The following is a 27,785-nucleotide window of genomic DNA, read 5'->3' as shown; positions in this document are numbered from 1 at the left end:
TTTTTGCAAGTAGACAGCACGCACTTGCAAGTACGGCGAGTTGTGACCACGGCTTCAGGAGACAAAGAGCTGTCCCCTTACCCACGCTGGCCATGGCATTGACATTGTCCTCATACCCCCATTTTGCTATGTGAGCTTGTGACTGGAAGGTGTACAACTCCAGCACTCCAGTTGTGATAATTTGCTCAGTCATGTTTGTGGAGGTCAAGAGAACCTGTAGTTCGGTTATGTTAGTGGCATCTTCTGCCCTCTTTTGTTAGAGTTGATTTTATACCCCCCCCCAAAAAAAAATAATAATAAAAATAAATAAAATAAAGTGGGCCTTATACCCAACAGTGATGAGATCCCAAACTTGAACTTTGCCCAAGATATTTTATTTGAATTGCAACCTACTTACAATTGCTTGACTTTGCCTCTTTGAGAGAGTACCAGAAGATGGAATATATCGCCCCCCTCCCCCCCATGTGTCAGTTGAAACAGGTCAAGGAAATGTGTACTTTTCATAAAAATAAAAATATGCAGGATTCTCTTTCGTTTGATTATTCAGGCATTAGGCCCCCTACTTATTTTCCTAATCCTTTACCTCAAATGATAATGTATTTGCAATCCAGATACACACAACTCTTCTGAACAATCCCAACTGGAAATGGTTCCAAAGAGTGTGTTTGTTGTATTCAACATGTGTCATGCTCTCTTTTCCTGACTTTTTAGTTGTTGTCTGTTCTGTTCCTCAAGTGACAGAATGCATGCATTTTTTGCAATTTTTTATTATTTTTTATTTCAGAAGCTAAGCACCCCAACCACCACAGGCGGCATGGCCCACTGCTCCATCGCCGACTTCTACGCTGGCAAGACCCTGATGGTTACCGGCTCCACAGGTTTCATTGGCAAGGTGATGCTGGAGAAGCTAATGAGATGCTGTCCTGACATCAAGAAGGTTTTCCTCCTCATCCGGCCCAAGTCTGGCCAACGGGCGGCAGCTCGCATTGACGAGATTACCTCCTGCGTGGTATGCATCCAAATTATTACTGTGGCATTAGTATAAATCAAGATATATAGTTCATCATCACCAATCACATTTTGCAGTCATTATTACTTACAATCAGACAGAAAGGAAATAAAGGGTAACAATGTTTCACAACTTTGGTAAAGGTCATGACATTCAAAGTTTGGGTACTTTTAAATACCGGTATTTGAAGGATATTTATTCTTACAAACCTAATTGAGAACACTGAAAAGATTTAGCCGGTTTATTCACGTGAAAATGTTACTGAAATTAGTTTTGATGCTCATATTTTCTTGTCTTGGCATGTGTTTATCTCAGATAGTGCCAGTAACACAAACATATGTTAGCGTATCTGCCAGTGATGAAATGGTTTATTGTCATCTGCAAAAGAAAGAAAAAGTTGAAAAAACTGTTGCAAGTTAATTGTACACAGTCCATTTCTTGCACATACTTTGTTTTTATTTCTCTGGAGATTTGCCCTTTCTGTCTGGAACTTTGCAGTTGTTTGACAATGTCCGAGCTGCCCAGCCAAACTTCAAGTCCAAACTAGTCCCCATAGAGAGTGATCTGACTGAACCAGATCTGTTGCTCAGTGAAGCGGACATCAAACTTCTACAAGAGGAGGTAGAACTTGTGTTCCATCTCGCTGCAACCGTCCGATTCGATGAGAAGTTGTCGTAAGTCTATTTAACTCGCATGTTGGGCAAGCAAGCTTGCAAAATATGAACAGGATGCTTACATGTTTAAAATCCATGTAGTTTTCAGCAATGCTGTTGGAATAAAGTCAATGCATTTTTGTGAGACTTTCAACAAATTCATGTATTTTTGACATGCCCTGCAGTCAGAGATTGAATCTCGTTCACTTGTATTATACAGGTATATTAATCAGCCAAGGAATTGATTACAATGATGCAAACTTGATTGATAAAACTTCCAATTACATGTACAGTTACATTAATTTTAGCATGAACTCATATTAAAGAAGTTTGCATTTCTTTGAAAAACTCTTTTTAAGCAGCCAGAATTATAGTAAAGGTAATTTCCAGTATGGAGAAGATCATTCTATGGAAACAGTTGAAGTCTAATAATCTTATTTCATTGATTGTACATTTTGTATCTAGCTCAGGGTATAACACATAAAATTATTATATACCCCCACTCTTGAAATGTGATTACGGCTTTGACACTGTAGAAAATGAAATGACAATCAATATCTGGTTTATCACTCCAATTTTACTTTTCTCCAATAATTTGCAGTATACATCATAAATACTTTTAAATTTACCATGCAGACTACCCTGTCATTGCCATGGCAGGCAAGCCTGAAGTAGCACAGTGATTAACTTGGAGTTGTCCTTTCAATTTTTGTGTTGCACTCAATTAATTCTATAAAGACAATCCAGTACAATAGATGACATCATACATGTCTGGTGCCCATTCAAATCAACTCTCATTCAATATAAATATTCTGCCCCTGAATATCTGCACCTCCACAATCTTATATTCATTCAGGATAGGCAGTTGCTCTGTGATCTTCGGATTAGTGCAGAACTCGAAGTTATTGTACCAATGCAGACTTCACACAATGGGGACATAGGTGGATGTCTTTGAACGATAAAGTCTTTGATCTGTCTTTCATCCACTTTGTTAAAGGCATAGAGCAATGACCACTGTTGAAAAAAAAAAATATACAAAAACAAGAAAAGATTGAATGATGGAAAAGTTCGTTACCTTTTTACACTCACTGAGGAAAGTCGATGACCTTCAAAAAATCTGGCTAAGACAAGATAAAGAATCTTGACTGACTCAATCTTGCTGCTATGGAATCACAAAGGAAACAAAGTTTAATTTTCCATCGTTTGCTGTTCAGCTATGTGTATGTGTAGTGCTATCATGGCTTACATAAACATGGATGAGTGTAGAGAGACCAGAAAACCTTTGATGTGCCAATTTCAAGCCAGCATGTAATTACACATGTTCAAATGCTGTAATTTGCAAAAAATAGTTGTAGTAATGATCCCCAAAATATTACATGCTGAAGAAATTGAGAGAGTGAAGGAAAAGATATGCCCCCTCCCCACTAGGATTTGATCTTTTGTATGTTTCTTTTTCAAGCAAAGACAGCAAATTTTGACCAGCAGAATTGTTTATGATGTAAATTTGTTTTTCTTATGGTTTATTGTCTTGAAGGTTGTCGTTGAGACTCAACGTTCATGCTACGAGGAAAATCATTCAGCTGTGCAGGGGAATGAAGAAATTACAGGTAAATGGAATATAAAACAAGTTAAGTGTTGACAGGAAAATTTGCATCAAGGAGAAAGATTTTTTCCAAGGAAAGCATTATGCACAGGCAACATATTGTTGAAATTGTTAACAATTCTTATGAAAGAGAAGATTGAATTTTCTCTGTCAAGTTGTCAGTGGCTGTGAAAGTAAAGCCCTTTACTTAGGTCATGCGGAGTTTGACTATTCTTGAATATATTTTCTTATCTGCTTTGCATAAAGAGTAACATTAGAAATTGATTTGAATTTACATGATGGAATAGTCTTGCAATTCTATTTTGGAGGATGAGCAAGAATGCATTGTATGTACTTGTATGTATAAACATTCATTTCAAGTACTAGTATTGCCACCATGATTTATAAAGGATGCCATACCACAACTGAATGGATCTTCATACGTTCTTTTACATTTGCTCATGCAGAGAGCATTCAAAAAGGCCGTTGGCAGGTTTTGCAGTTTGTTTGTTTGTTTTTTTTTCATCTCGCCATTTCTCCCCCTTGAACAAGACTAGGAGAGCTTTGCACTAGCAGCTGTAACAGCATCAATAGGTTGAGATTTGGGATAGACACTTATAAATGCTTGTGTCATACGTATTAGTGAAAACAGTGTAAAGAACAAACCTTAACTGCCTTACAGCCGACTTGAGCTGGTCTTAGTGGAAGGCTTTTTGACATGGTTTAATACTGTGTTTGCTCCAAAGTGAGGGGAATTACGGAAACTCACAATCTTATCAAAATTGTGTGGATTAGTTTCAATAGGCATTAAGTGATCTGAGATGTTTACACTCTTGCTATATCTTTTTTTGAAGGTACTGCAACATGTCTCTACCGCCTACGCTAACTGTGACAGATCAAAGATTGACGAGGTTGTGTACCCACCACCAGTTGACCCATACAAGATTCTTGATGCTGTCGAGTGAGTCTTCCAGAGATTGTTGCATTTATAATCATCCTCCTCCCCTTTTAGTCCTTCTATTCCTCCTCCTCCTCCTCCTCCTCTTCCTCCTCCTTCTCCCCTCCCCCTCCTCCTTCTACTCCTTCTACTCCTACTCCTTGATGCTGTTGAGTGAGTCTTCTAGAGATCGTTGCCTTTGCAGTCCTTCCCCTCCTCCTCCTCTTCATCTTCTTCTTCCTCCTCCTTCTCTTCCTCCTCCTCCTCTTCCTACTCCTTTCCTCCTCCTCTTCTTTTTCTTCTTCTTTCCCCTCCTCTTCTTCCTCCTCTTCCCCTCCTCGTCTTCTTCTTCTCCTCCTCCTCCTCCTCTTTTTCCTTCTCCTCTTCCTCCTTCTTCCTCCTCCTTCTTATCCTCGTCCTTCTTCTACTCCTTCATGCTATCAAGTGAGTCTTCCAGAGATCATTGCCTTTGTAGCATCTCCCTCCTCCTCTTCATCTTCTTCCTCTTCCTTCTCCTCCTCCTCCTTCTCCTCCTCCTCCTCCTCTTCCTCCTCCTCCTCCTCTTCTTCCTCTTCGTTCTCCTCCTCCTCCTCCTCTTTTTCCTCTTCCTCCCCTTCTCCCCTCCCCTCTTCCTTCTTCTACTTCTTGATGCTATCAAATGAGTCTTCCAGAGATCATTTCCTTTGTAGTCCTCTTTCTCTTAATCCTCCTCCTCCGCCTCTTCTTCTTCTTCTTCTTCCTCCCCCTCCTCCTCACCATCTTCTACCAACTACTACAGAATTATCTCAACAAGGATCAAGCTGTGGAATCTTAAGTTGTAGCGATGTACACTCTAATATTAGTAGGTACTATGGAGAATCTAATTTATACAATTGTTAATGCAATATAGGTAATACAGGTGAGTACAATATTTGCAAACATCATTCTCTACAATTTTTCATGCTTGTGTGAGAGAAAAAGGGGAGAAGATTTGAACAAAGAGGGTATGAAATTTTGCGCTAAGCTGTTTATGCCTTTAATATGCCTGTAATAGGCTTGCACAACTTGTTTAAATGAAGGAAAGTTTGTTCTTTTTGGGTTGCATGTACCAGTCTTTAAAAAAAGAGAAACAAACCCAATCTCATGATATATGGCACTGTGTTTGAGGAATTTGGATCATGGTTGTGTCACAATATCCTGTTAGAAAATAATGATGCCATGTTCAAATTTTAGTGGTCTTTTTGGTAGCAGTGTCATCTGACTAATGAATAAAGTTGTATTTATGTTCTCTTGATTTAAGCTATGAAATATGTGACTACAGCAAAGTATACTGTCATATCTCAAAAACTGCAGTTATGAAGTACATGTACAGTGCTATTTCTTTATCAGAGAATGGTTCGTGATTAAAAAAAAACAACTTTAAAAGTGCATTTTGTCTCTTCACTCCTGATGTACCAGATGGATGTCGGAGGACATGGTGGAGATGTTAACGCCCAAGCTGCTTGGGAAGCGGCCCAACACATACACCTTCACCAAGGCCCTGGCTGAATACATTGTGGTGGAGGAGGGCAGGGGGTTGCCAATTTGCATCACACGACCGTCGATCGTTGTAGCATCGTGGAAAGAACCTTTTCCTGTAAGTCTTGAAAATTGATCAATGTGTTTATAATGCTACTTGGTGCACAAAAATTGAAGTGTTTAAAGGAATTTGTAACTTTGCTCGATTTCTTTTCGTAGAGAGCTACACTTGCTGCACTAGCTTCTCATCTCACAGCTAATAAATATGATTTAAGCTCGTGCTAATTGCATACAAGGCACTCACTAGCCAAGGCCCTAGTTGCATTGCTTAACTAAATTAAATTAAATTGAATTAAATCTCACAGAACCCTTAATCTGTGCAGTTCTTAAGATGCCCTTCTCTTACAAATCCCATTATGTAAAACAAAGATCACATCAGGAGACCCATGGACCTACCACACACTTGGACATTCATCGCTCGTTATTTGATTCGTTCACCTGTTTCTGCCAAAAGCGTTACAAAAAACATTTTGAACATGCTTTCCTGCTTTGATCCAGTCTTTTCCACCGACAGCCAGCCTAGATAAAAACAAGACGGCACTTTGAGAAATCTAAAAACTACATGCGCAGAAGATGATAACTCTCTTAAATAAAAAAGATGGATGTGCATTTGTAGTGTATATTGCGAAATCATCGCTTAAGCAATTGCATTTGCAAAAAACAAGTACTTTACAAGAGAAAGTAATTAGAATTAGGCAGGTTGACTGTGCTTTGTAATCTATTTTTTTCCCATTTGTCGCACATTGTTTCAGAGTAAACATGGACGGTAACAGGAGACGACATGCTTGTCTCGCTATTCAGGGACATTACATGCGTAGCCGCAAGTGTTCACTTCAGTAATTACCAATTTTGTGACACAAAATTGTCCTTGTTTGAGGTTTGCTGCTCCCCATCATTGATGTTTATTCAAAGGCAGTTGAATCTGAAAAGGCACCTCAGCCAAATAGGACCGAAATGAGGGAAAATGGTTCTTTTGTCAGTGACAATGCACAATTACACAATTGTCATTGTTCAAACGTCTAAATGTACTCATTAAGATGCACATATTCAGGTGGCGGTGGTGATGATGGGATCAAAAAAGACCTTTGTTCACAGTCCATGCATGTGGTAGGTCCATATAGGAGACCAAGCATTTGTCTGTAGCAGCTCCCAAACTGAGGAATACATGTAACTTACCATTAGAAATCAGGAAATCCTGAATTGCAGTGTCAGTAAAACCCTTTTTTTCCATTTAATTGTGCATTATTGTTAAGCACATCAGAAGGTCTTTCATCATAGGAGAATGTATTATTGACTGAGAACCAAAAGCGCTTTATTGCAAGGGAGGGGGGATATTTAGTTATTGGTACTGTATGAGCTGAAATTTTCGCGTACAGATATTTTCGCGAATTGCTACTTGGAGGACATTTTAGCGTGTTGTTAATTTCGCGGTTGTGAAGGTCTAACTGAATTTACTTATTAGCGCGTTGTTATTTTTGCATGTTGTTATTTTCACGGTTCAAAGGCGATTCGCGAAATTCGCGAAAATAAAACCACCGCGAAAATTTCAGCTCGTACAATATCTCATTGTAGAGCTTGATCTCCTCTTTAAATTATTTTCATTTCATTAAGATGTTGAAAATCAAAACCACAAGGGCACTATTTAGCCCAATATTTGGAACAATAGACAGTCATTCTACCCTTTTTTGATTTATTAAAATTTTTGTTTCATGAAAATTGATTATTTCATTTTTATTTCTTAATACTACATGCTGAAATCTTAGAATGTGGTAGCAGCCTTCTAGTTCTCAGCTGATGATATGTGAATGATATACAATGTAGGTTCTGTGCTTTATAAATTGATATCATATGGCGATCTGTGACTGATCTCTGATCACTTTCTGTATTTTCTTTCTTGTTTATATCATTTTTTTTTTCAATTCTTGTGTCGAGGTTGACTCAAAAGGTTCTTCGATTTTCAACTTCAAACTTGCGTTGTATATGTATCTTGCCCTAAATACAATCAGTCTAATGTCGTGATCTAAAACCACGTTCTCAATATATCTCCTTAACGAAATGGAAAGTTTCAATGAAATTTACATGTCATGTAGTTCAAGTCAAGCTCTACCCATTCATGTCATTAAAATAAATTTTTTGCAGTGATGAACGCACGCGTAAACATGCATTAAAATTTTAACGTACCCCAATCATCAAGCTCTGATTTTCAGCCAGATTTCAGTATGTTGTAGCTTGTTAAATTCTCTTTCAGGTACATAACCTCCGATTTTAAATTGGATGACGTCATCACCTCGAAAAAAATTGATTGAAGGTAACCTTGTCAAATTTGACCATTTTAAATGTGCAGACCATATTTCTCAAAATGCCTATTGACGTGATTGTGTTTATCAAGCACCAGCTCACTTATCCTTCCTTGAATTTCTCCCAAACTTTGATGTGTTGTAGCTAGCATTTTGCACTATCGGAAATGTGCCCCCCTTTTTTTTTATTGGATGTTGGGATCATGTTGAAAAAAATCGGTCGAAAGTGAAACCTGGCTTTAATTGTAGGGAGATATTGTGCAATTGCCGTCATCTGCTCCTGGCCTCCAGCTCATATTCAAGCATTGGGTTTGTCAGTTTCTGTGCTGTCTCATCGGCTGATGTTTATAAAGAATGTTACTGTGGAGTACAAGCCGGTGGTGAAAGAGACTTGTGCAGGATTCGCAAGTGAGGGTTGGTGCAGATCGAGGATGTTGGAGACGCTCTTTTCTTCTTCTGCGCTTTATCTCCTTGTTCTCCGTTCTGTTAGAAGGAGCTGGTTCCATTACAGATGGCAGTTCTCCACACTGTCCTGTCCATGGTAATCTGTTCCCATGAGGAGAGCTGGATGTTAGTTTGAGCCAGGGTCTATTTGAGCTGATCTCTAAAATGGAATTTTAGCCCTCCTCTGGTCATGTTCCAGTTGTAAGTTCTCTGTAGAGCATGATCTTTCAGGGACGGGAGGGCTACATATGCTGAATATGACCTACCCAGCGGAGACAATGGCGAAGAATGGGGGCTTCCGTGCTTGGTAGTACGATGTGGCTAAGAACCTCATTGTTGGTAATGTGATCTTCCCATCCAATATTGAGGATCTGTCTAGCTTGGATTGCTTGGAGTGTTCAAGGTGCTTGATATCATGGTGGTACAACGTCCAGGTCTCACAAGCATAGAGAAGAGTAGATAGGACACTTGCATGGAAGACTATGATCTTTGTCGGGGTGGTCAATATGTGATTGAGGGAAACACATCTTCTGAGTCTACTGAAGGCGGAGTGGGCTGCCTTGATCTGATTCTCCACATCCTTTTCACATGTGGTGATGTTTGAAAGAATGCTTCCAAGATAATAGATGTGTTCAACTTCTTCTAGGGCTTGGTCATTGATGCTGATGTTTTTGGGTGGATAGTCTAGGGTGTGGTCATTAATGCTGATGTTTGTGGGTGGACAGTCTAGGGTGTGGTCATTGATGCTGATGTTTGTGGGTGGACAGTCTAGGGTGTGGTCATTGGTGCTGATGTGTGTGGGTGGACAGTCTAGGGTGTGGTCATTGGTGCTGATGTTTGTGGGTGGACAGTCTAGGGTGTGGTCATTGATGCTGATGTTTGTGGGTGGACAGTCTAGGGTGTGGTCATTGGTGCTGATGTGTGTGGGTGGACAGTCTAGGGTGTGGTCATTGGTGCTGATGTTTGTGGGTGGACAGTCTAGGGTGTGGTCATTGATGCTGATGTTTTAGGGTGGACAGTTGTCCTGGCCTGGTGCAGGTTGGATCAGGGTCTTGGTCTTTAAAGGCAATGGCTAGTAACTGATCAGTGGCAATCAGTGGGAATAGTGGGGGATGATTGTTCCAATCCTTGTGGGATTCATCCCAAAGCATCCGTAAGCCACATCGTAAAAGTGACCTGGGATGAAAGTTGTCTGTACCAGACTTGAAACGCGTGATGCATTCATCTTGTCTATCCCTGGATCTTGTCAGGACGTGACTGAGGGTGTGCCAGTGTTTGGACTGGGGGTGTTTCCAGGTCGTCTTCTGTCGCGTAGGGAGACAAAATAGGGAATTGGCAATGAAGAGTTCCTATTCAGCGCAAAGGTCTAGGAGGAGCTGACCATTGGCATTGCACTTCCCAATGCTGTTATGAACAAGAATGCCATTCCACAGACAGTGATCATGACCGACTCTGGCATTAAAGTCTCTTTAATAGCACACTGAGTTTGTCAAGTGCTGAGACTATTCAATAGTACGATCCAGCAAGTTGTAGAACAAGGCCTTGACATCATCTACAGATGTGAGGGTAGGGGCCTACACTGAAATCAGCATATAGGAATCTGTCTCGAATGAGTGTGATTCAAACAGCGATTAGGCATTCACTGACGGCAATTGGGACAAGTCTGTGTTGGTCTGCAAGTTGCGTTTTGATGCCAAAGCCAACTCCATGGATGCATGGTTTATTACGATTTTCCCCTTTCCAAAAGATGGTGTATGTGGAACCAGCTTATCTGATGTTGTCCTCTCTGGGTAGCCTAGTCTTGCTTAAGGCTGCTACGTTGATGTTGAAATGGGCAAGTTCTTTGCAGAGGAGGGCTGTACGTCGCCCCGGGCATTTGATTTCGTGTCACTCGTGCCGTGGAGAGTACGGATATTCCAGGTCCAAGAGTGAAAGGTTTTAAAAGAAAAAATTGAGGTGTTGATGATGAATGCACAGTATGTATCGTGTGTGTAAAGAGGTGTGTGATAGAGAGACACCTTATTGGTGTAAATGTGGAACCTACATTGTATCCTGCTTGAGGTCCGGGGGTTTGAGGCTCATGGGTTGTTTTCTTTTGTTTTCCCCCTGCATTTTCCCCCTTTTCTTGAGTTACATCTCATTTTCCATTCGAAACTATATTTTTTCAAATTTTTTGTTGAGAGTTTTTTGTTAATTCTACTTTTCAGCGTAACCTTATTTTTTCTTTTTTTCTGCCACTTTATTTGCAAAACCTCAAGAACAGCAGGCCCTATCATCCCCATATTTTGCACACTTATGTTTAATCATATAATAGCATAACAACTGCATGCTTTGTCAGACACCATCTCGGCTGTGGTCATCCAGAATCTTTAGATAATGCATGCCCTATTGCTCCCATCAATACACATAGACCGTGTTACATGGATCATTTCATGAAATGATGACTTTTTTGCTCAGATCTTGATTGTGCAAAACTAGGTTCAGAGGTGAAAAATACTTCATTCTTTATTGTGTTTTAGTATATACCATATCTCCCCCTTTTATTGCTCACATATAGACCGTGTTACATGTGCCAGATCATTTCATATATATTTATGAAATGATCCATGTTTTTGCTTTTGTTTTCATTTCATAATATTTTTTTTTGCACAAATATCACCCTAGCTGTGCAAATTAGTAAAGCGCTTGCCTTATCACCCCCATATTTTGCACACACATGATTAATAATAATAATAATAATGATTATTTATATAGTGCTATATCCACTGAAGTGCTCAAAGTGCTTAGAAGTGAAAATGGATCTGTGTTTATGTTATGGTTGTGTTTTATTTTACTTGAGTCATTTCATGAAATACCGACCTCTTGAGCTGATTCTGTCTGGGCTATGTGAATTATGGTCAGAGCTCAGAATAATTTCTGCATGTAATGGATCACTTGATTTGTCAGTCTTGACAAGTTTCTAGATCTGGTTATTTTTATCATTATTTTGTCATTCCATGTCCACCTTGTGGTAAGTCGAAAGTATGATTTTTTTTTTTTTTTTTTTTTGAGGGGGGGGGGGGGGAACAACATCCAAATGGCAGGATATGATTTGGACAGTGTTTTTGTATTCTTTTTGTTTACAATCCTTTTGGCATATTTTTGTCAAAAAAATCAAACAAACAAACAAACAAACAAACTTTCAGCCAGTCACTACCATACCCTTGTCCAGAAAACTCTACTGTGGATACAAGAATGAGTACTGGATAAAAAGAGCCTGTTGTTACTGTATTAAAAATGTTGTGCATCACATTTATGTTTGGTGAGAACCTAATCCGAAGGAAACCTCAACTCATTCATGTGGATTAAATTCTTCCTGCTTTTCAGGGATGGATTGACAACTTCAATGGACCAAGTGGACTTTTCATTGCTGTAAGTAATGCAAGGTTTGATTAATTGATTTGATTTACTGATTGAAAGAGAGAGTGAAAAAGAAAGGCATAAAGGAGATATTGGTGGACAAATTGAGAAAAAACCCCAGCAGAGATATACATGTAGATAGATGGGTATAGAAAAATATTTGTGACCCTGCACCACAAAAGAAACAAAAAGTCGCCAGACATGAAATTTTAGTTAAGGGCATATTCTGAACGAGCAGAGTTTAAGCTTCGAAATGATGTATAACTCAAATCAAATGGACTTTCCTAACCTATCTAGATATTGGAAAGAAAGCACACACTCAGGAAAAGTATGAACTGAGAAAAGAGGCTCTGAAATACAGTGTCTATTCAAGCGCTTAATCTTTACGAAGCCGTGCTGGCTGTGCGATGAATGGGACAAAAAACAGGATGTAAACCACTGGAGTAGCAACAATGAAGGGATTTTCAGATCAAACTGAAATTATGCCTTATTAACACACTCTGTCCTAAATTAATGCCAACTTTCAAAGCAATAGCATCATCCTTTCAAAAGTTATAGGAGTTGAAAGTGGAGAGTGTGTACAAGGTTTTTAAGAGATGAAAAGAGGACTCTAAAGACACACTTCATCACATTATTTTGCCAAAAAATGTTTGAGATAAACTGATAGAAAACACACTTTCCTGCCCGTTTTATGAGCCCAAATTTCAGCATAATGTAGAAGAAGACTTGCTCTTTCAGAAAATATGAAAAAGTCAAGATCGGCTCGGTTGACCAATTTCACCTGTTTTTAGTCCTCACACAAAATCAGTGTGTGCGACTTTATGTTCGTTTTGTGATGCACGGTCACATATTTGAAAATGGACAAGAGACATAAACATTCAACATGTGCAGTGATGATAGTGATTGTGATCATGACTGATGATAATTACTGTTAATTGGGAATGTTCACATGCATTCTAATTTTGTGAATTTTGCAAGAGCCAAGATTTGTTAAATTATATGCACATGAAAGTTTTTGTCTACACTGTATGAATTGAATGCCAGTGGCAATTCGCGAAAATTTCATGCTGTGCAAAAGGCTGTTGGCTCCAATTTGTGAAAATTTATTGCTGCGAATACAAATCTTGCTCTACAGTACAACAATGTTGATGATGTCTTTGTATTGTTTATTGCAAACTTGAATGCTCAGTGGATGTGTATTAGTTAACTTTAGTACAGATCCATATCAAGTTAGGTTCAATGAGCATTTCAGTGAAGCATAATGCTGATAATATAACTCCATTATATTTGCCTTGTTTAAGAAAAGAAAAATCTTTTACAGCTTTGGATTGGTTTTAATCATATCATGCTCTTGAACATACAACTTGAATATATTTAAAGTGGATTTTTATTTAATTTCCGATAATCTGTTGTGTAATGTTGATTTTGATACCAGGATCTTTTGCTGGAGACACATCTTTCCTTACATCCATCTTTTAATAGATAGCAGTATAGACGAAGGTATGCTGCAATCTTTATATATCGATACTCCACAGTGTCTGATGAGACTTCTCATAACTCTGTTTTCAATCCCACCTCAGGTTGGCAAGGGACTCCTGCGTATGATGATAGGTGATGTTGAAGCCATCGTTGATTTCTCACCAGTGGACTTTGTGGTCAACATGATGATTGCAGCAACATGGCAGACGGGAGTTCAAAAGTGAGTGATGTGTAGCCCTGCAGCGTTTGTCGTCGACAATTTGTTTTTCTCAGTTTATCATAAACTAGACATCTTTTGTCAGATCACAGTCAGCTAGATTATATTGCCTGAATGCTGGATGAAATAATTCACTTTGAGCATAATCATATGAACATCATTTTGTTGTCATTCTGATGGATATGTAGAAATAGTTGATCAAATAGTAAAGGAAGCGAAAATATCGTCATTGTTGTGTTGCCATGCTGAATGGCCTGTGTGATCTTTTACAGTCAAACCTGTTTTAGCAACCACCTGTCTATAGCGGCCACCTGCCGTAGGCCCTATATGACCACTAGAAACAATTCCCTTCAAGAGAAAAAGCATGTTAAAGAACCTGTCTATGGTGGCCACCTGTCTATAATGGTCACCTTTTTTCATCTCCCTTGGGTGGCCGCTATTGACAGGTTTGACAGTAGATCATTGTCATGATTCTGTTCAAGTGAGCATGATTAATTTTGAGTATGATTTGTGGTCCAGTTGATGCTCCATGAATAGGAAGTGTAAATACATGAAGATGATATTAGAATTAATCTTGTAATTAAATATATTAACAATGATATTCTACAGTGTCTAGCAGGGTTCAATGACTGTGATATTTATGTTAGCACCAGAAATGTAATGTTGTTATTGTTTCTTTCTTGCACAAGTAGAGAAATTTATGAAGTACCATGAGTCCTTGAATATGGTGTTGCTGAGCAAGGGACATTATTAATGAATATCTCTGTGTATTGTACCATCTCTTTCTACAGACCTCCCTCAATCCCAGTGTATCATTGTGTCACAAGCCCAGTGAACCCAGCCCACATGAGTACTATAAGTGAGTGACTGCAGTGAAAATTAATTAATTAATTAATTCATTCCAGGGGTGGATCCAGGAATTCCGTAAGGGGGGGGGGGGTGAGCAAAAAATATCTCTGGTGCCACTTCCAGGTTTAATCAGCTGACAAGCAAAAAGAAAAAAAGGGGGCCTCTGTGCCGAGGGGGAGTACTCGCCTGGTGCACCCTCCTGTATCTGCCACTGCATTCATCCATCCATCCATCCATCCATCTATCCAGTCAGTCAGTCAGTCAGTCAGTCAATCAGTCAGTCAGTCAATTAATCAGTCAGTCAGTCAGTCAATCAGTCAGTCAGTCAATCAGTCAGTCAATCAATCAGTCAGTCAGTCAGTCAGTCTGTCAATCAGTCAGTTAGTCAGTCAATCAGTCAGTCAGTCAATCAGTCAGTCAGTCAGTCAGTCAATCAGTCAGCCAATTAGTCAGTCAGTCAATTAATCAGTCAGTCAGTCAGTCAATCAGTCAGTCAATCAGTCAGTCAATCAGTCAGTCAATCAATCAGTCAGTCAGTCAGTCAGTCTGTCAATCAGTCAGTTAGTCAGTCAATCAGTCAGTCAGTCAATCAGTCAGTCAGTCAGTCAATCAGTCAGCCAATTAGTCAGTCAGTCAATTAATCAGTCAGTCAGTCAGTCAATCAGTCAGTCAATCAGTCAGTCAATCAGTCAGTCAATCAGTCAGTCAATCAATCAGTCAGTCAGTCAGTCAGTCAGTCAATCAGTCAGTCAGTCAATCAGTCAGTCAGTCAGTCAGTCAATCAGTCAGCCAATTAGTCAGTCAGTCAATTAATCAGTCAGTCAGTCAGTCAATCAGTCAGTCAATCAGTCAGTCAATCAGTCAGTCAATCAATCAGTCAGTCAGTCAGTCAGTCTGTCAATCAATCAGTCAGTTAGTCAGTCAGTCAATCAGTCAATCAGTCAGTCAGTCAGTCAGTCAATCAGTCAGTCAGTCAATCAGTCAGTCAGTTAGTCAGTCAGTCAGTTAATCAGTCAGTCAGTCAGTCAATCAGTCAGTCAATCAGTCAGTCAATCAATCAGTCAGTCAGTCAATCAGTCAGTCAGTTAGTCAGTCAGTCAGTCAATCATTCAGCCAGTCAGTCAGTCAGTCAATCAGTCAGCCAATTAGTCAGTCAGTCAGTTAATCAGTCAGTCAGTCAGTCAATCAGTCAGTCAATCAGTCAGTCAATCAGTCAGTCAATCAGTCAGCCAGTCAGTCAATCAGTCAGTCAGTTAGTCAGTCAGTCAATCAGTCATTCAGTCAATCAGTCAATCAGTCAGTCAATCAGTCAGTCAGTCAGTCATGCATTCATTCATTCATTCATTCATTCATTCACCTTTGATATTTCTCCTTTTCCAGCAGAAGCATATATTTTACTGGTATTATTATAAGCTCCTCAGGTCATAGCATGGAGTTAAGATCCCTTCAGCAACTAATATCAACCATGCCCCAAAAAGCAGTCCATGTCTGCATATTACAAAGTCAAATGCATGAATTACATCACAATGTATCATAAAGTAAGTGTACACCAGGTTAAAAAAAAAAAAAAGTGTATACCAGGTAAGTTTGCAAAATATTGAAAGTAAGCCTCACTCCATTGGCTAATGATTTGATGTTTTTTTTTTTATTGAAGAGGAACATATTACTACCGTTTAGTATAGAAGCTGTAAGTGGAGTAGTGCATTTTCTTTTAGAGAAATAATTTTGTTTGTACTTTGGCAGAAATGGTTCCGGACCTGTACAACAGGGTTCCACTGGAGAAGGTGTTCAGACGGCCCAGTGCAGGCTTCACCATGAACCCGTAAGAATCATCATAATCTCCGTAACCAATATACTCTTCGTTTGCTGCAAACTCGCTTCTGTTGTGCACCAATTTATAAGCAATTTTATACAAATGTTAGAAATATCTATATAGATATCTAAATATATTTTGCTCAGTGAAACATTTATTTGGCTTGATCATCATTATCCTTGTGGATTTGCAGACAAAGAAAAGCAATAACTTTTTTATATAACAGCAGAGAAAAAATGTACATCTATAGATTCTGGCAATTGATATACAATTATTGTGTGAGCTGAGTTTGTGGTTGTGTGTTGTTAGGGGGCAGTAGAGTTTAATTCTATCTTGTTCTTTGTTTAGATATTACTACAAATGATGTTGGCAAGTGAGCCACTCTTAAGGACCAATCCACCTTCATACACATGGGAACTGAGAGAATGCAGCAATATATTAGTAGAACACATCAGTGAAAATTTGTGGAAAATTGGACAATCCTTTCAAAAGTTGTAAATGTTGAAGCCTCAGTGCCACCATCATTGGATGAGAAGATTACTATAGCTTGTGATGTCACATGTGTAGAATGATATAAAGAAAATATTTAAGCAATAAACATATTTACAATTTTCTCTCATGATATTAGAAGAGCACTTGATTTGTCATTTCCCTCTTTTAGAAGGCAGAGGGTATAATATTACCTTTAACATACATCAGTGTGCTGTGAATGATGGGATATAAAATCTTGAGCTTATTTTGTCAACTGTTCACACCGTCACCGCGGGGCAAATTAGCATGTTAATTCAGAAATAAGCAAAAGATTTCTTGGGTTTAGCGTTGCGCTACCATAGGTACTGACCGCACTAATTTGTGGGCTTTTTGTGTCCACATGTGCAAAAAACTTGAGCTTGCAATCGCACTGCAAATCTCGAGCTTTGTAACCTGTTAATTTATGTACGTGTGAATCCCCCTTTTGTGTTGTGAGCAGAGCTACCAAGTCTCCCTGACTCTATAGAAGACTCTCTGAAAACTAAAATATCTCTCCATGTCCCAACAATTGAATATCAAAGTTTCCTTGCATTGGGATTTATTTCTTGCCTATTGAGATACAGGTAGCACACAAGTATCTCTTGGGCATCTTTCTGGAATCTCCTGATTTTGATGTGTGAATGCTGGCAGCCCAGCATGTGTGTAGACAGTTCTCAGGTTTGCCACTGATGGACAAATTGCCGTACATCGACGTAAATAAGCACAGTAGTGATCAGTGTTTGAGTAGTAGCCATGATGAAAGAAATCATGGCCATACAAGAGGTTGTAGGTTCAAATCCGGCACAAGTATGTATGCCCATGATTTTTTATATTTTTTTATCATGGCTACTACTAAAACACCGATCAATTTAGTGTTCTTTTATGTCGATTTAAGGCAATTTGTCAATCAGTTGCAATACAAACAACTTGATGCAGAATTTCTTCAATCTAAATAATTACATAGTGGCTGCTGCTTACTGTAAGGATAAGAACCAACATTTGCTGTTTAGCGGAAGCTCGGTGGTCTAGTGGATGAGATGCCTGTCCGGAGATCAGGAGGTCGCAGGTTTGAATCCTGCTCGAGTATGTACGCCCATGATTTTTTTCCTCATGGATACTACTAAAACACTTATCATTTCAGTGCTTATTGATGTCGGGCAATTTGTCATTCACTTGCAATGAAACAATTCAGTGCAATAATGCCATAAATTTGAGTTCTCATGTTTGTTGACATTTGTTTCACATATTTTTTTTTCCTTTTTTTATCTAGGATGACCTTTGAGTACTTCAACATGGTTGGTGCCAAAATCCCTGCCTATCTCATCGACTGCTACCTGAGGCTAAGGGGCAAGAAACCTATGTAAGTCTGCGGCTTCAAAGGGCTTTACATAAGATAACGTTTACATATATGCGTATAATGTGACATTTTCATCATCAGTTACAAAGGCCTGTGAGACATCAGTTGTTCATTTACCAAGACACACTGATAGTTATTGCTTTAATATTTGGATCTTGTGTAACTGTAGAAATATGTAAGAGTATAGAAATTACTGGGATCGAGAAGGATCATACTCACGGAGAAAATCAAGAGATTTCTGTGCTAAACTGGGTTTATGTTATAAAGCACCTGGCTCTTTTGCAGTCTTACTGCTAAAGACAGTAATAATTCACATTATTTGTTGCACAGCTGTTACCATAGAAACTAATCTTTGTGTGTCACAATTATTGTGAGCTGTTTTATGGTATGGAATCATAAAATGATGCTTATATTCTAAAATATATGCTGATTTTTTTTTTCTTTATTTTGTGTAAATTATATGTGACAGTGCACCACAAAACGAACAAAAAGTCGCACCCTTTGATTTTAACTGAGGACTCAAAAAAGGTGAAACGGGTCAACCAAGTCAATATTAAGTTTTTCATATTTTCTGAAGGAGCTACCCTTCTTCTACATTATTCTTTATTCAATATTAAGTTTGGGATCATAGAATGGATGGGAAAATGCATTTTCAGCAGTTTTTCTACAACCCTTTTTTTGTAGAGTAGTGAGATCAGGTATGTATTAGAGGCCCCTTTTCATTTCTTGATAATCCTTTGCACACTCTTCACTTTCAAGTCTGATAACTTTTGAAGGGATAATGCTACTGCTTTGAAAGTTGGCATTAATCATGGACAGAATGTGTTAATAGAGCATGCTCAATTTCAATTTAATCTAATAATACCTTCATTGTTGTTGCTCCAGTGGTTTACATCCTGTTTTTTTGTCCCATTCATTGCACAGCTAGCATGGTTTGGTAAAGATTAAGCGCTTGGTAGACAGATAGACCCTGCATGTACTTCAGAGCCTTTTTTCTCGGTTCACATTTTTCCAGAGTCTACTTTCTTTCCAATATTTAGATGGGTTAGGAGAGTCCATTTCAATGGAGCTATACCGTATGTCCCAAAAAAAATTACAACGGGGCCCTACGCAATGATATCTTTAAAAATATTGCATCAATCTAAATACAAATTCAAGGTATGAAACTATAACTCATTGCCCACATCATACAGAAAACCCCATTCGATTTGGTTAAGCGGTCACAGAAAAATGTAGATTGTTGTAAAGCATGTCATGAGTCTAATTTTTCCAATTTTAGCAATTCAATGCTCCAGTGTGTGAATAATAGACAGAACTTGGACAAAAGAGATTCCCGACATCCTCTACAAAATTCCTAATTTCTCTTTGACCACTGAAGCAAATCGAATGGGGTTTTCTGTAAGATGTGGGCAATGAGTTATAGTCTCATACCCTGAATTTGTATTTAGATTGATTCACTATTTTCAAAGATATCATTGCGGGGGGTCCCGTTGTAATTTTTTTTGGGACATACTGTATATCATTGTAAAGCTTAGAATCTGCTCTTTCAGAATCTGCCCTTAGCTAAAAATCTGTGTCTGGTGACTTTTTGTTGGTTTTGTGGTGCAGGGTCACATATAGCATTATCATGTTTTCTATTGATCTCACCTGCCTTTTCTTTTTATTTTCAGGATGGCAAGATTGAACTCAAAGATCAGGAAGATGGTGCACACACTCAAGTACTTCACTACCAACATGTGGGAGTGGACCAATCAGAACACAGCAGCCCTCTCAGCTGCCATGAGTGAGGAAGATAGAAAGGTTAGTCCTCACTCCCTCTTAACCCCCTCTTTCCTTTCACTCCTCACTGGATTTGTTTCGTAGCCCATAGTAGAAGGTTCAATCTTGGATGACAATTGTATTAGCTGATGTCATTTGACTCCCTCCCATCTTTCCTCCGTGAAATAGACAAACTGGATCACGTCAAAGCCTCACTCAAAACTCACATTTTCCACCAGGCATTCAATTGCTAAATCTCTTGGAGCAGTTTGCACCTTTGAATGTTTCTATAACAGATATATGGCACTATGCAAATGCTGTGGATCATCATCATCATCATTTGGATCTGGTGATACTGCCCACTGTCTTTTTCAACACTATTTAATTTGTGTTTTAATTTAGCACGTTTAGTGAGTTCAAGTTTCCTAGTTTTGAACCAAAATGAGTTATGTTTGCCTTCAAATTATATTTTTGACTGTGCCTTATGTCTTGTGATCTGCAGAGGTTTGTAGCCCTACTGTGTAGAAAACATAGATGCTACTTTTTTGCACTTACTAATGTGTGCTTAAAGGCATAATTTAGCGTTTGCAGATGAAACAAAACCCAGCAATAGTGCTTTAAAATAGTTTTGAAATGTGAGTTAGGGATAGAAACAACCACTGTAAAAATTGGAATCCGTATAATCGATGTTAAGTATGGTTAGGTACACAAAATGTGAACTATAGTTATAATAGAAATGTTTCCAGACTAAACCTTCTACAGTTATGGTTTGTTAAACCTAACTTACCTGGGCTATTTAGCGAGCTTGAATTCCTGGGGGGGGGGGGCCATTATGGCCCCCCTTCAGATCTCGGCCGTTGATCGCGCAATCGTCACAAAATTTTGCATGAACATAAAGCCGGATGTAATCTACAAGACTGTTAAGTTAAATTTTCAAAAAAATTGTATTTTCTTTTTTAAGTTAATTAATTGTGCAAATACAGTAAACCTCGCATGAGTCGAAGCTCTCGGGACTGACAAAAATGCGTCGACTTAAGTTTTTTTTTTTTTTTTTAATGTTCCATATTCCACATTTCAACAAATACATAAAACATAAACATCACAATACAAAAGCCTGGATGAATTGTCAAGTACAGCTTATAAGACAATAAAACATGTGAAATATGAGGAATCTACATAGAAGCATTGCTTGTAGGGTGTAGATTCCCATATGCGGATGTGAGATTATTTCTTACTTGGTTATGTAATTAAGGGAATGACAATTTGTGAATTGGAGAAATATAAACGCCAAAAAGTAAAAAGAAAAAGAAAAAAACAAAGAAAACAATGTCCGCGGCACAGACTTCTTGAGAGTTGCGTGATCACCCGAGCGAGGTACAAGTCAGATGCAGTATACAATAGCAGAGATACCAAATGTGTACAAAGGAAGTTCAGGAGATAATACAGAAATCACGAGCGAGGCACATGTTACATAATCGATAATGTCAGTAATGTGAAGTATGAACAGAGTGAAATTGAAAGTGCAATTATTGAAAGTGAAATTAAGTGAAATTCGACTCTCGCGAGAGTCAATTTTTTTTTTGACTCACAGTTATGTACATGTATTATAGTTCATTTGCATGCATGTGTGTGTGTGTGTGTGTGTGTGCGTGCGTGTGTGTGTTTGCATTCAAATTTGTCTGTTCTTGAAGATACTGTTCTTATTTTGTTCTAAATTGAACATGGAATTTGTATCAATACTAGCAGTTAAACGTAGTTCTGAGAATATCTGCGCTAATGTGGCAATGTGCATGTGCTATGTCTGTGGTGCAACATAGGTAGCCATCTCTGTCAACCTACCCTGAGACAAACACTCTCCCAGGCCCATCCCACCTCCATTGAACAAAACTATACAGCCAGCCGGGCACGCACAAACAAGCTCTGCCCACTTGGCCTGTCACTAAAATATTAAAGCAGCGATTGGTTGATCAAGGAGTTCTGGCTTGACATGGATAAAGTATGGATGTGCTGTGTGTATGTATAAAGTATATGGATCGATGTGCTGTGTGTATACATGTATACATGTGTATATGTATTCAACATGCGTGCAGAGCAGTACGGTGAGTGTGCATGCTTACCTGCAGCAGGCCAGGGACGTGGTTCTGCGACATGCCAATTTTTTTTGTTCTCCTCTAAATGTAATGAGAATGCCAGACAAATCTTCTTCGGCTCAAGTGATGGAAACTACGTGTATTTTGTACAAAAGGGACTGAATGTTTTACTTCGACACAGCCGAAATTCGACTCTCGTACTTCGGCTTATCCAAATATTTCTTAGAGAAAATACATAGGGAAAAATCGGGACTTTTTATTTTGCTTCGAGTGAAGTGATTTTCGACTCACTCGATGTCGACTTATCCGAGGTTTACTGTATATGCAAAAAGCCTCATTTTCGTCTTTAATTGGCTTACAAAAGCTCATGGAATGCTGATTTTTGGTGTAAATATTCCTAGTGACATTCCGAACATTTGTGCGTAAAAGAAATTTCAGTATCAAAATTGATTTCTTATGTTATTGTTTTATCAATTTTTTATGTATTTCCTCGTTTTTTCGAACATTTTTTTTGGTTGTTTTTTTCAACAGAATTTGTCATACACATTTTTTGAAGCATGATTATACTAATATAAATTGATTTCAGCCATTAGAAACAAAAATATGAATCTTTATATGAACTAATTGAAAAAACACAATTTGTATTGACTTTGTACACAAAATCACGTTTTTGAGCAATTTTGGGGTTGAGGAAAATTTTTTGAAGGAGCCAGGCTTTGGAACGGTATGCCTGGGCGCGACAAATTTGGTCTCAAAAGTTGCGCGAGACTTGAAAGTAAAAAGTCAGCGAGCGGCGCGGTCAAAAAGATTTGCGCGCCGGAATGGTTGCGGAATTCGTCGAGGGCGGGGCCATTATGCCCCCCCCCCCCCCCCCCCCCCCCAGTAAGTTAGGGTTAAAGGGATGATACAGTTTTGGTGGAGGTGAGAATTGGGCTTTTAAATTTTTGCGAGATACCAAGAAAACACTTATGAAATAGTACAGAGCATACCATTTTAAGAGGAATTCAAAGTTTACTTGATGGAAATCGGGTTTGGAATGACGGAAACATCCAAAAACAATGTAAAACAAAGCGATCGTGTGAAAGTGTGGGTCCCACACTTTATTAGAATCGCTCTTTTTGGATATCTCGGCTATTTCAAAACCAATTTTCATCAAATAAACGTTGAATTCCTCATAAAATTACATGCTCTTTCATATTTCATAAGAGGTTTTTCATTATCTCACCAAAAAATGTTAGAAATCTGAAGTTAGGTCTCAACCGAAACTGTACAATCCCTTTAAGAAGATTGCTGATAATCTCCTTATATTTTAGGCTTTATTGCAAAAAATTTACAGCTGTATATGGTAGAATGTTTTGTGATACAACAGACCTACACATATGCATCAAATGTGATATCTTGACAATCTTTTATATCACTGCTCCCAAAGGTAAAGTGGACTTTTAAAAGCGTGAACTTCGTTGAAATACAATGTATATTTGGGTTTGTATTTCTAAAACTGAATCTGAAATTACGTGTGAAAATGATTATTTTCTCCTGATGCCATTTCAAGTTTTTATGTGACAGACTCAGGCAGATTTATTATTCTCGTCCAAAATTTATGCTACTAATTTTTGAAGATTGAACATTTGCAGTTTGTTTACTGTCAAGATGGATTTTGTGCTTGACGTACATCTTCACCTATGATCTTTGCAATCTACCGTATGTCCCAAAACAATTACAACGGGACCCTCCGCAATGATAACTTTAAAAATAGTGAATCAATCCAAATACAATTTCAGGGTATGAAACTATAACTCATTGCCCACATCTTACAGAAAACCCCATTCGATCTGCTTCAGTGGTCAAAGAGAAATAAGGAATTTTGTAGAGTGTGTCAAGAATCTCTTCCCTCCAAGTTCTGTCTATTATGTTCACACACAAGAGCATCCAAGTGCTAAACTCGGAAGAATCAGACTCATGACATGCTTTACAACAATCCACATTTCACTCTCTGTGACTGCTTAACCAAATTGAATAGGGTTTTTTGCAAAATAGAGCTAAGATGTTATATTCTAAGACCCTGAAGTAGCATGTAAACAATTTAATCACATTGGATGTTATCAATGCGAAAATCTGATTGTAATTTTTTGGGGGGACATAATGTATAAAGCTTTCTTGTGGTATTCTCTCTTCAGACGTACTTCATCGACGTCAGGCCGCTTCACTGGCCATCTTACCTGGAGGCTTTCTGCGTGGGGACCAAACGATTTGTCCTCAATGAAGATATGAACAGCCTCCCTTCAGCCAGAGGACACATCAGGATGTGAGTATTTTACATGGAATGAAAACATGTTGAAAGATGGAGTGAGTTTCAATGTCACTACTCAGCAGCAATATATCAGTGATAGTCTAGGCACAATCGTCCATCTACAAGGAAAGCTACAACCATTTGATGCCAGTGTGCCATCTACGTTATTTTAATATGTTGTAAAATGCTGCTCAACTGCCAGTTTTCCCAACAAAATGGAAGAATTGTCCTCAATCCCCTGGAAAACATTTGCTAGAGAATCTACAGTTCTTTCACACTATTCAAGAGAGACAAATTTATACCTCCAACCAAGGTTGCATTTATCAACTCACTTCTGGCACAGAATTAGGGTTTCCAAACAACTTTCAGGGAATCTTGGGCAATTGATAAACGCAAAGCTGTTTTGATTATGGAGTTAGAAATGCATTTCTGAAATGCTGAAAAAGTACCATCACAAACGCATTTGAGCCAGAATTGCGTTGCTGAAGAGTTGATAAATGCAAAGTTGTTTCGCTCGGCCACGCCAACCACTTCCAACTACACATGTTCGCTCCTTGGGTCAAACTGCACATTGGAGCAATGCAGTGACAAGGCCTTCCTCCCTCTCGACTCACGACAGAGTTGATGAAGGCAACATCTTGAGAAATGCAACCCGAAAGGCATTTGCAAAGGCTGTTGATAGTTGGTACTGAAACATGTTTCAAACATGAAGAAGTTGATCAACACAGCCAGAGTCCATACAAGTCATATTTGAGTCTTATGCTTTCTATTTTTCAAGGCTAATAGTGAGATTGATGTAATGTTTTGTTCAGGTAACTGTCAGTAGCTAGTTTTCAGCACTAGTAGGATAATGTGCTTCTCTGATTGCTGACATTCAAATGCTAGAAATGCATCTTCCTGATTTATCATGTGATTTTGATATTTTATGCCTTTTTTCATTCATTTGACTGCTATTATCGAAGACAGTATAACTGTGTGGTCAGTTCACTCCACAGTGGGTAAATAGATTTTCTCAGCTCATTTTTTTTTTTCATTTTGCAGTTGGAATAAAGTATTAAAAGGATGTGTTACTGCCTCTGATGATGAGGTACTGTATACGCCGTATATTCGGCAGGTCTAATTTTCTGCAAATCAGGACTTCCTGACATTTTAGCGACTGATTAAATTTGCACTCATGAGCACAGCAATGGATTGAGATATCTACGAATACATGTTGAGTTCATGTCAAGATCAGAGTTAAAGGTAAAACATAGTTCTACTACGCCTGCAGAAAAGTCGAATTTTGCTCCAAAATGTACAAGTACGCGCATACAAAATGAATGTGCGCCTACAGGTTTGTATGTATAGAATATGGCGCTCACGAATTGCGTGTAAATTGTCTGAAATAGGGCCGAGTTGTCCCTGAGACCGAGTTAGCCTGGATTATTCTAGAATAAAAGTCGGTATACTGACTTTTATTTTTGACCTCAAAATACTCCAAAACAACTCATCATCCCGGCAACTTGCGTCAGCAAGGTATGAAAGTTTCTTGGTAGACTCTTTCGATATATTGCAAGCAAATATGAAATGGTGCAAGACGGGTTCTCAAACCCTTACAAGAACTATGTTTTCACTGTAGAAGCACCCAACTCGCAAAAATGCTTGAGCGCAAAATGTATGCCATCTCCAGTAATCATATGAATGATGGTTGTGAGAGCTGCATTGTTTATCCCTTTCTGTACCAGATTCTCAAATTCCATGTATTTCATACAGCTCCTCCAGGTTCGTATACGCAGTAGCTTAAAGGGCTTACATCACCGAGGCAAACTTTTGTGTCATTCTGGTCTTCTCTCACAGGCTTCGCAACATCCGCTGGATGTTCAACACCTTCCTCCTCGTGATCATCTGGAGGTTCCTCCTCGCCCGATCCCAGCTGGCGCGCAACCTGTGGGCTTTCATCATGAACATCTTTTTCCACTTCCTGCGCTACTGTCGTGTTACGAGCACCGTCGCCAGTGGCCACTGAAAGACAACTTTGCCCCCCACTGCGTGGAAACGGCCGTGATGTTCAGTGGGGGAAGACTGTCTCCATCTTCTTTCTGGTAACGCAACTCTGGTGTCGGGTTGGTGTGGTAAAGCCAAACTGTTTCATAGAGGGCAGATGGAAAACCCACAGACTCTGCTTAAGGTTATGGCTCTTCATTCTGCCCTTCTTTATTTATATCTTAATCTATATCTTCTTTTCGCTTTATCTACTTTACCCCCTTATGGTTACAATTTATTTAAGACACATTAAATCAAGCTGGTGTATTCGATGTTTGGCTAGGCCAATATGAAAATCCTGGATTGGGCTTAAATGTTACGTAATTCTGTGCTAAAATTAAGAGTGATATTTTTAGTCAGAAATAGGGAGTTGCAGTGTGGTCAAATCGTATTTGCACAAATTATAGAATGTTTAAAAGCAACCATGAAATTGAAAACTACCTATCCACCCTAAATAAACCTGATGCTTTTACTTTTATGCAGATTTTGGTGTAGATAACATAAATTAACTATAAAAAAAGGTCAATTTAATACGAACACATCACATTGTGGTATGCAGTGCACACTCTGCTTGTCTTCTCACATAGGTGATGAATTTCACTATATTTTTGTTTGCCCTTATTTTCAAAGGGAGAGACATACATATCAGCCTCAAGAGTTCTGTAAGATAAGGTTTCCAAGTGCTTTGCACATGTCAGAACTTTTTGATACTAGAAACTCTTCTCAGTTGAAGAATTTAGCAAGATTTACAAATCATGTTGCAATTTTCGAAAAATTCTAAAAAAAGAAAAATGTTCAAGCACCACAGAGGGTACAAGTAGAGTTGGACCTACACATACTTGTAGGGATAGAATAGCAAAACAGCCTGGTTTGTTCAGCTTGTAAAAGCCTATTGTAATTATGTGTGAAGGTTGTGTATGTAAAGGGCCAAGATTTTTGGTCGATGTTTTATTCTTACATGCATTGTATAATTTTTTTTTCTTTTCCTTTTACTCATGTGTGTACTCTCATACATTATATTATCTTTTTCATACCTTTGCATCATTATGTATAATCTACAAGAATTATATTCTAATGGCTGTTATACTAATACTGTTACTTATATTCCATGTTTGTTTGTTCTCTCATAACCCGAGAGGGGGTCAAAAGAGTAAAAATATTCTACAATTTCTCCTAATATGTCAATGTCCTAAATGATACATTGGAACCAGTTACTGTTTCTATTGTTGCCGTCTAGTCATCCTCCTCCTCCTCCTCCTCCTCCTCTTCTTCTTCTTCTTCTTCTTCTTCTTCTTCTTCTTCTTCTTCTTCTTCTTCGTCTTCTTCATCATCTTTTTCTTATGGTTAAGTCTGCCTCCTTCAATTAGCTGAAGATTCTTGCAGACTGTAACTTACTTTGTTGACAGCTGTTAGTCTCTGTGTCCAGACTGTTTTATAAAAACAGGGAAGTGCAATCTACAAATTCAGTAGGATGCAGTTTTAATGTGTATTTATATCAATTTATATTCTGCATCATATCTAT

The 27,785-nt window shown here is 38.5% G+C and overlaps 1 protein-coding gene across 1 annotated transcript; it reads left to right on the top strand.

Annotated features, from left to right (window-relative positions):
• Positions 1–789: 789 nt before the first annotated feature.
• On the top strand, positions 790–26,246 carry LOC139727945 (fatty acyl-CoA reductase 1-like). Its single transcript, XM_071638917.1, has 13 exons — positions 790–1,009; positions 1,508–1,683; positions 3,197–3,269; positions 4,099–4,205; positions 5,619–5,796; positions 11,846–11,890; positions 13,459–13,577; positions 14,366–14,433; positions 16,167–16,245; positions 18,017–18,106; positions 19,774–19,903; positions 24,129–24,256; positions 26,078–26,246. Exons 1-13 carry the CDS (start codon positions 815–817, stop codon positions 26,244–26,246), a joined length of 1,557 nt encoding a protein of 518 aa, XP_071495018.1. The 5' UTR covers positions 790–814.
• The last annotated feature ends 1,539 nt before the right edge of the window (positions 26,247–27,785 follow it).

This window comes from Diadema antillarum, unplaced genomic scaffold (genome assembly GCF_040938485.1).
Source record: "Diadema antillarum isolate AM-2024a unplaced genomic scaffold, OU_Dant_1.0 seq00000160_RagTag, whole genome shotgun sequence".
NCBI classification, from domain to species: domain Eukaryota; kingdom Metazoa; phylum Echinodermata; class Echinoidea; order Diadematoida; family Diadematidae; genus Diadema; species Diadema antillarum.
Note: the sequence above shows the minus strand (reverse complement) of the source record. Positions and strands in the feature narration are given on the sequence as shown.